General features: G+C 35.6%; 1 protein-coding gene across 1 annotated transcript in view; it reads right to left on the reverse strand.

The window, feature by feature from the left end:
• The window catches only part of tcf7l1b (transcription factor 7 like 1b), a 66,497-nt gene that overhangs the window by 23,836 nt on the left and 32,803 nt on the right, over window positions 1-9,858 (reverse strand). Inside the window, exon 4 of the mRNA XM_016528956.1 lies at window positions 931-1,014. Coding sequence (XP_016384442.1) covers window positions 931-1,014 — 84 coding nt within the window. The remainder of the gene's footprint in view (window positions 1-930; window positions 1,015-9,858) is intronic.

Genomic DNA, 9,858 nt, shown 5'->3' on the forward strand with positions numbered 1-9,858 from the left:
TGAGATATAAAGCAGAATTCTGAGAAAAGTCAGAATTATGAGATATAGATGCAGAATTGTGAGATATAAACGCAGAATTCTGAGAAAAGTCAGAATTATGAGATACTAATGCAGAATTATGATACAAACAGAATTGTGAGATATATACACAGAATTCTGAGAAAAGTCAGAATTGTGAGACAAACACAAAATTATGAGATAAAAACAGAATTGTGAGATATAAACGCAGAATTCTGAGAAAAGTCCGAATTGTGAGACAAACACAAAATTATGAGATAAAAACAGAATTGTGAGATATAAACGCAGAATTCTGAGAAAAGTCCGAATTGTGAGACAAACACAAAATTATGAGATAAAAACAGAATTGTGAGATATAAACGCAGAATTCTGAGAAAAGTCCGAATTGTGAGACAAACACAAAATTATGAGATAAAAACAGAATTGTGAGATATAAACGCAGAATTCTGAGAAAAGTCAGAATTATGAGATATTAATGCAGAATTATGATACAAACAGAATTGTGAGATATATACACAGAATTCTGAGAAAAGTCAGAATTATGAGACATAATTCAGAATTATGAGATACAAACACAGAATTCTGAGAAAAGTCAGAATTATGAGATATTAATGCAGAATTCTGAGATATAAACGCAGAATTCTGAGAAAAAAAGTCAGAATTCTGACATAAATGCAGAATTGCAAGATATAAACCAACAATTCTAAGAAAAGTCAGAATTGTGGGACAAACTCAGTTCTGAGAAGAAAAGTTCTGAGATATAAAGTCATGACATTTGTGCCATCTTTCTGTACAATAAATGCCTGTTAGTTTTATATTTTTTCCATCCGATGCAATGTCATGCTGAATTCTGACTTACTGTGGCCACCATATATGTGTGTGTGTGTACGCGTGCACTTATGAGATACTCACTAAGAGTCCTGGAGTAGGTGATCGTGAGTCTCTGAGTGCTGCCGTGCCTGGAACATCCAGAAGGGGCCATTTCATCTGCAGATACTGTCAAACACAACGACAAAACACAGATGAGACTCCAACACCGCATTTTAATTCACATCTCCCTTTCAAACTTCAATGGAAAAGTTTAGGCACAAAACAGGTGCATAAACTTCACCTCAGTGGGTGGCAAAGTTAACCAACACATTTTGTCAGACCTGTTTACAATAGCACCTTTAAAAATGGAGGAGTGTGTGTGTCTAGACAGGTTTTGCTGATGACTAACTGTGGATGAATGAGTGAAACAAACATTGAACTGAAAAGAGACTTAACAGAATCTTCCAGCATGAGATCTGCTTCTCAGGGGCTCATAAATAAATCGAACGGTCAACAGAGAGCAATTCTACTGGCAAACACCTGTGTCTGTATCGTGTGTGTGTGTGTGTGTAACGGAGAGAGAGTGAGAGTGTGAAATCTGTGTTTGTCGGAGAATGTGTTCCTCCCAGAGCCCAGCTGTGAGCGACTATCGAGGGAGTGTGTGTGTGTGTGTGTGTGTAGGGGACAGCTGAGAGGAAATCCCATGGAGAGAGGTGGGAAAACTGGACCGTGGTAAAAACACAGCCACTTCTATAAAGACCAAGTGAATAGCCCTGCACTTTTGACCTCTCCCTGTATCACTTCAACTAGTGAACAGAGCAAACACCGTCCCGCTCTCTTCGTGTGGCCCGGGCCACCTGTACTCCACCGTGGGGCAAACAGGTGCGCTGATACTCACTAACGCACAACGCAGTTTTTAATAAATGCAGAGGTTGTGTTCAGATCTTCTTGTTTTGCTCCATTTGGTCTTACGGTCATAGCTGAAGCCTCAGTGGAGTTCAGTTTTAGACATCTGGTTTGTATATCAGTTTTTAACTGCCGGATACAGCAGATTTCCATGTGCACGGATTTCTTAAGGCTACTCAAGAATTTAAAATTCATTAAAACACATTTAGTTTGAGCTAATATTCTCATACTAATATGTGAAGGAGTGTTTGAGCAGAGCACATTAAAGTCAACAGGAAATCAAAACTGACCCTGTTCACTTAATGCATGTACCTGAATAAAAAAAACATTTAAAAAAACTTGGCTTGTTGATTTACTTTTTGCTCAGAAATTGTTAGCACATTGAATTTAACATGATATTTTGAAGTATGACAATTTAAATAGTATCTCAGTGTAAAATGTACTGCAATAATCTTAGTTTTATTTATAACTTAAAAAATAAATAAATACAATTTTGTTGTTGTTTTTATGTAATGAATATAGCCAAAATGAATAAAGCCAGAAGAGCAGCGCCAACAATAATGTGAAAATTATTTTCTGGTTAGAGCCCATAACTGATAAATGGCTGATATTAAAATTCCATACCATTTTGTCTTATATATATATATATATATATATACACATACATACACACACACACATACACCATGGTAAATATACCGTACATATATGTATGCATGTATGTGTGTGTGTGTGTGTGTGTGTGTGTGTGTGCATTAAAACCCAAATAAATTAATTTAATTAATTACATTTAAAATTTAGGCATCACTTTATAATTAAAAAATATGAAAGTTGTGTATTGATATTTAGTCAATAACCAAAATGGTATTATACATAACATTAAACCTTAATAAAAATGTTCTTCTTTAATTAAATTGTACTTGAACTACTTTCATTTTTTTATTTTTTGTCCTAACAGCTTTGATTACGATACAAAATTTTGTCATAAAGCTTTCATCTAAACGCAGTTTTATCAGATTGCATGCGGTTATATGCAAAATACAAGAGAAACAGAAGGCAGCCATTATTACTCTCATGTTTTATCCCACTGCAGGAATCCAGGCCAAGATATAAACACACACAGATCTACATACTAAGTCATAAAAAGCAGTAAAAGACTTCCAGTAAAGATGCCTAGTTCCAGTAACGGTCCCTAGATCTGTCTCCTATCATTAACAATGCTTTTAAACAAGACTTTACATTGATTCAACTAGTGGTTAAACGGATCGTAGTTGATCTGTGATCCGTACGGACCAAGCCCCACGGTTCGGCACGCATATGATCCGCGGATTAATTGCAAAATTTAACCATAATAGAGTATACGTTTACCATTTGTTTGTATTTACACAAGCAAGCGAATTTTAAACAATTCCAGAGAGAAAAGGCGAAAGGAAACTCAATTCGTTACTCGCGCGCTCTCTTCTCTACGCGCACAGCCGCGCGCACACACGTTTCAGACGGCGCACGAACACCGAACATACACATGAAATTATGACAAAATACCCATCTCGACAATCATTCAGGTAAACGCAGTCAGTTATGTCTCAAGTGAATGAAAACAGCTGAGAAAGAAATCGGATGTTCAAAGTAGTACTTCACTTTAAGTAATAAATGGAAAGTACGTTAAATTGAAATATTTTTCTTTTCTTGCTGATCCGAAAAATGATCCGATCCGTGGGTCAAAAACCGTAATGTGATCCGAACCGTGAGATTTGTGATCCGTTGAACCACTAGATTCAACATTAAATGCTACACTTTCAAGCCTAAAAACACATGGTATAGTGAAAGAAAACTTTTAAAGTCACTTTTATGGAAACAAAAAAAGATGTAAGCTAAACAAAAAAAATAATGCAAGCTTTTTTTAAAGTTTTGTTTTTAAACTTACTTTTTTAAAATTAAGATTTACATAAAATTAAGAAAAGTCACATTTTCTTACAAAAATAAATAAATATTGTTTACAATTTTGCCTTTTTCTAAATATAAGATTTCCATAATAATGGCATTTTCAAATGTTTAATGTTACATAAAAAATAAAAAAAATGTTTAATGTAAAATTTGGTCATTCTTAAAATAAGATTTCCAAAGTCACTTTTTTAAATATGTAATAATGAATAAAAAATTTTTTTTTATTTTTACAATGTATGATTTCCATAATAGTGACAATTTAAAATGCATAATACATCAATATTGTTATGTACAATTTAGTTATTTTTAAAATGTAAGATTTTATAATAGTGAGTTTAAAATGCATAACGTTATATAATTTGATTTAATGTAAAATTTGTCATTATTAAAAGGTACGATTTCTACAATAGTGTCATTTTCAAATGAAATGTAACGTTCAGCAGGAAATAATAAGAGGCATGACTTGGTTTAGTCCATTAGATTATAAAAGTGGAAGGAGGATGTGATAGTACTGGTTATTATTAAAAGGACAAAAAGTTCCTCAGAGATGGATAATGTTATTCAATTTGGATTTAAAGGGATAGTTCACCCAAAAATGAAAATTCTGTCATTAATTACTCACCCTCATGTTGTTTCCAAACCCGTAAGACCTCCGTTCAACTTCGGAACAAAATTTAAGATATTTTTGATGAAATATGAGGGCTCTCTGACTCTCCCATAGACAGCAAGGTAACTACCACGTTCAAGGTCCAGAAAAATACCAAAATGATCGACAAAGTAGCCCATGTGACATCAGTGGTTCAACTGTAAAGTTACGAAGCTACGAGAATACTTTTTTTTTTTTGCTCTGTAAATCAAGCTTGAGTTTAACAAATAAAATCCAATGTATTCACTAATGTTGCAATGATTATTATTATTATACAATTATTTAATATCTAATTATATTTAATATCTATAATCTCTTTATATTAAAAGGTAAGAATTGTTTATAGTGATCATACTCATTTTTTATATTATGCTATATTACACACATACACATTTTATATATATGAATATATATACTAATGTTAAAATTATTATTAGAAATGTAATTTACTGAATACCTGTGTTACACAAACTATTACAAGGTGGAAGAATTTTTTATATATTACACTATTATATCATATTTGCGATATTATCTGTAAAGCAAAATTGAGTTTTAAAATCTGCTATATAAATCAAATGTATATACTACTGTTATAATTACTACTACAAATGTAATTAGTTATTGAATATCTGTGTCTTTTGTTGACAATGCATTTATTGCCAATCACCCAGCGTGTGGCCTGTATTTATTTAGGACCCCCTGATGCACCCAAATGGGCCTCCCTGTGGCCGGTGTGTTAAAGTGTTAAAGTGTTAATCGCATCTCTCAATCCGAGCAGCCCAGCACAGATAAAACACCGTCCTGCCCCACATGACGGCCTATTGTCTGAACATCCCGTCAGCTTAATACTAGTCATTTACACCTACTGTTAGTCCAACCTGACCACACAATCAGCGCTTACCACAAACCACACACAATAGAGGTGAGAACAGCCCGCCTGCTTCAAACAGGGCGCCTTTGTGAAAGTGCGTTGTGGGTAATTAAATAATTATACAAATCATTCTTACGCAAACGAGATCCAATCATGCTAATTGGAGGGAGAGATTAACTATCAGTGAAACTGGGCGAACCTGAAGCAGCGCTCCGGTGAGATCAGCACCCACAATGCTTTGTCAGATCGTCTGGAATGTAACCAAACTTCAGAGATTAAACTTGAGCAATGATAGTTATTTGGGTAAAAGAGTACGGCATTCAAAGATGAGGACACCCAGGCGTTAAATAAGTGCTTACTGGCACGCTAGTTTTACAGTTAAGAATAAAATCACCGGCCTAACTTCACTAGCTTAACTTGGGATGTTGATAGATCCACATCCCTGAGCGATTTCCCTTGATGGGAAAACAGTCCCATAGTTAAACGCTGCTACATTAGCGAATCCGCTCCGCATGCAAGTATGTTTGTTTTGGCTGTAGGAGTTATTTACAGCACGGCTAGACGAAACATTTCAGTGAGGCTATTTATTTGCGCTTTTCACACCATAACGTCTGAGGCCGTTTTCTTACTCCGTTCAATTGATTTTCCAAACCCAAATTCAATTCCAACTTGTTCTCCCTTCCTCTGCAGGCCTGTTTCTTCACATTGTACTATCTGGGTCTGAATCACATTATGTAGGGCCCTGTGATTTCTTCAATATACTGTAAATTCCATTTTACTGCAGTGAGGAATGTCACGGAATTTTGCCAAATCTGAATGAATAAATCAGAAGCAGGGCTGTACCCCTAATCAAAACACCATGTGGACTAGTGTCTGTGAATATTAAAGCGCAAAAAGACTGCTATTGAAATAAAGTCTGTATGTTCTGTGTGTCTCTGTGTGGTGAGCGGCACAGTTTAATGAGTCACTTCATGAGTCTCCCCAAATCATTTGATAAAACTATAGTCAAATAATTTAACAGAAATTACTGAATACCTGTGTTACACAAACTATTACAAGGTGGAAGAATTTTTTATATATTACACTATTATATCATATTTGCGATATTATCTGTAAAGCAAAATTGAGTTTTAAAATCTGCTATATAAATCAAATGTATATACTACTGTTATAATTACTACTACAAATGTAATTAGTTATTGAATATCTGTGTCTTTTGTTGACAATGCATTTATTTTAAATCTGAATCAAACATTCCGATGCATCTGGATGCTGGAACATGTTCCACAGTCTTATTAGAGAATCTATATTGTGCCTGAAACCTTCTCTCCAAGCTGCACATACAATGTAGTGGGTCCCGCTTTCCTCATCCTACAAAGAGTCTCTCAACTTCAAAACTAGGCCTCTCATAGGTCGTCATCCTCCAGCTATCTGATCCATTTCTCTCTCCTCTCTAATTGTCTTCCAGCTCTCTGCCTCGGCCTCCAGCGCTCAGAGCGAACATCAGTCGAACGCTCTCCTAATGAGAGGCAGAACACAGATGCGACAAAAGGTGGTGGAGAATATTCCAGAGAAAAGCCAAGCACCAGGCCCTTTGGTTTGGTGAACAGAGAGAATATGGCATATGCTCTAGGGCCCGCTAGGCGCCAGCGCCAGAGTCCAATTGTTCGCCTCCTTTCATGGAGAGAGATGCGAACGGGGGGCCAGGAGGCTTTGTCAGCTCAGAGGAGACGAGGCAGCGCTGCCAGGGATGCTGTGAGGCAGATGTGAGGGACATTTGTTACTGAGGGAGAGCACAGCGCCTGCCAACAGCACCCAAATAGAATCGGCCTGACAAACTTACAGCTCCGCTGTGGAGGTAATGAGGGGCTGACATGCTTTCAATTGCCCGCCAAGATCTGTGTTGCTCGCTTTACCAAGTTTTTAGGCTAAAAAGTTTAGTCTAAAAGCCTGGATGATGATGATGGGATCTGTTTTAAGTTTTACCATCACCCTGTAATACTTTCAATTTCTTAATGAACGTTCCTTAATAAAGCACATAATTTTAGTATATAGTAGTATAGAAAATAGTATTTAAGGAGTATCACACAATTTTGTCCATATTTTAATTTTAACAGTAAACATCTTTTGTGAATCCCTTTGTTTGCCAAAAAAGAAAGTTGTCTGATTTTATTTGATTATATTTTAAAATAATCAGATTCAATTAAAAATTAAAGTTAATGTATTAATTTGATTACCACCATTTTTGATATTAAATCTGTTAAATCATAAAACAAAATCTAGAACAATTAAAACATTATTTAGGGCACTGCTGATGTTGAAATGTTAATAAATTATTAATTTGTTAAACTTTTAGTAACTGAATTGATTAGACACCCTGTTTGATTATTAAAATTTTATTTTAAAATTGGAGTAATGGCTGCTGAAAATATCATCATATTGGATCTGTGCAGTCGCTCAAAGTGACAGCAGCCTATAAATACCTGCTACTGTCATTAATGCTCAGACAACAATCAGACAACAAAACACAGCTTTGACGAAGGTTATTTTATATTTAATTTATACAGTGAACTAGTGGTCGACCGATATATCGGCCGATATTTGGCATTTTTTGAATATCGGCCGATAAGTTTTCCTGTTTTGCCGATGTGTTCGATGCAGGACTTTTATTTTGACGGCGCTGAGAACGGCAGTGCCTGAGCACACAGTGCTCACATTCTCCCTCTTGTTCGCTGTTGTCGTTAACAGTTCTGTCTAACACGGATAGAAGTCTGTTTAATAATCAGATAGAACGGTTAAACAAAGGAATTAAAACGTATACAAAAAAGTATTATAACGATTGCTTTTATATTATTAGTAATAGAAAGGCAAACATTAAAATACTTTCTTGTTTGCCGTCAGCATTCAGCAAATACGAACTAGGCCTCTCATAGGTCGTCATCCTCCAGCTATCTGATCCATTTCTCTCTCCTCTCTAATTGTCTTCCAGCTCTCTGCCTCGGCCTCCAACGCTCAGAGCGAACATCAGTCGAACGCTCTCCTAATGAGAGGCAGAACACAGATGCGACAAAAGGTGGTGGAGAATATTCCAGAGAAAAGCCAAGCACCAGGCCCTTTGGTTTGGTGAACAGAGAGAATATGGCATATGCTCTAGGGCCCGCTAGGCGCCAGCGCCAGAGTCCAATTGTTCGCCTCCTTTCATGGAGAGAGATGCGAACGGGGGGCCAGGAGGCTTTGTCAGCTCAGAGGAGACGAGGCAGCGCTGCCAGGGATGCTGTGAGGCAGATGTGAGGGACATTTGTTACTGAGGGAGAGCACAGCGCCTGCCAACAGCACCCAAATAGAATCGGCCTGACAAACTTACAGCTCCGCTGTGGAGGTAATGAGGGGCTGACATGCTTTCAATTGCCCGCCAAGATCTGTGTTGCTCGCTTTACCAAGTTTTTAGGCTAAAAAGTTTAGTCTAAAAGCCTGGATGATGATGATGGGATCTGTTTTAAGTTTTACCATCACCCTGTAATACTTTCAATTTCTTAATGAACGTTCCTTAATAAAGCACATAATTTAAGTAAATTATTTTAAATATATATATTTAAAAAAAATTAATACATATAAAGGTTTAGATTATAAGTGATAGGCAAAGGCAAGATTTTTTTAAATAGCACAGTTCAATTCATAGTGCTTTACACAAAAACAGTCATAAGTACATAAGAAAAAAATAGATTTAAAAAAATAATAAGAAAGCAAACTTGGCTGGTTAGACAGTGTTTTGTTGTAAATCTAAACTCAATGTCTAACAAAAATCAGCTCAGTTGGATGTCAAACTATAAACATACACACACTACTGTTCAAACGTTTGGTCAGTAAGTTCTTTTTAAGAAACTGATATTTCAGCAAGAATGCATTAATGCATAAATTGATTAAAAGTGAATGCAAGATCATTTATAATGTTAGAAAATATTTCTATTACTAATAATTACTATTCTTTTGAAGTTTCAAAGAATCCTGAGAAATAAGTATCACGGTTTCCACAAACAGCAGCAAAAACAGTTTTCAACATTGATAATAGTAAGAAAGGTTTCTTGAGAATCAAATCCTCATATTAGAATGATTTCTGAAGAAGGATCATGTGACACTGAAGACTGGATTAATGATGCTGAAAATTCAGCTTTGATCACAGAAATAAATTACACTTTAAAACATATTCAAACAGAAAACAGTCATTTTAAATTGCATTAATTTTCTCACAATATCGGTTTATATTTTTACATTTTTTATTAAATAAATGAAATCTTGGTGAGCATAAGAAACTTTTAAAAAAACATCTTTAAAATTTTTTTTTTTTAAATCTTACTGACCCCAAACTTTTGAATGGTAGTGTAAATAGATAAGTCTAACAAAATTAAATATTCTGTAATAACGCCAAGTAACCACCCTTCTATGATACAATTATACCATAACAATTATACATTTTATAGCATAACTTCATTCTGCACAGAAAATGGTCCTACTCATAACCACAGCTGAACTCCACACATGTCCTCAGCACCAGCAGATCATGCCAATCACCCAGCGTGTGGCCTGTATTTATTTAGGACCCCCTGATGCACCCAAATGGGCCTCCCTGTGGCCGGTGTGTTAAAGTGTTAAAGTGTTAATCGCA

The sequence above is a fragment of the Sinocyclocheilus rhinocerous genome, unplaced genomic scaffold, assembly GCF_001515625.1.
Source record: "Sinocyclocheilus rhinocerous isolate Xijiao unplaced genomic scaffold, SAMN03320098_v1.1 scaffold451, whole genome shotgun sequence".
Classification (NCBI taxonomy): domain Eukaryota; kingdom Metazoa; phylum Chordata; class Actinopteri; order Cypriniformes; family Cyprinidae; genus Sinocyclocheilus; species Sinocyclocheilus rhinocerous.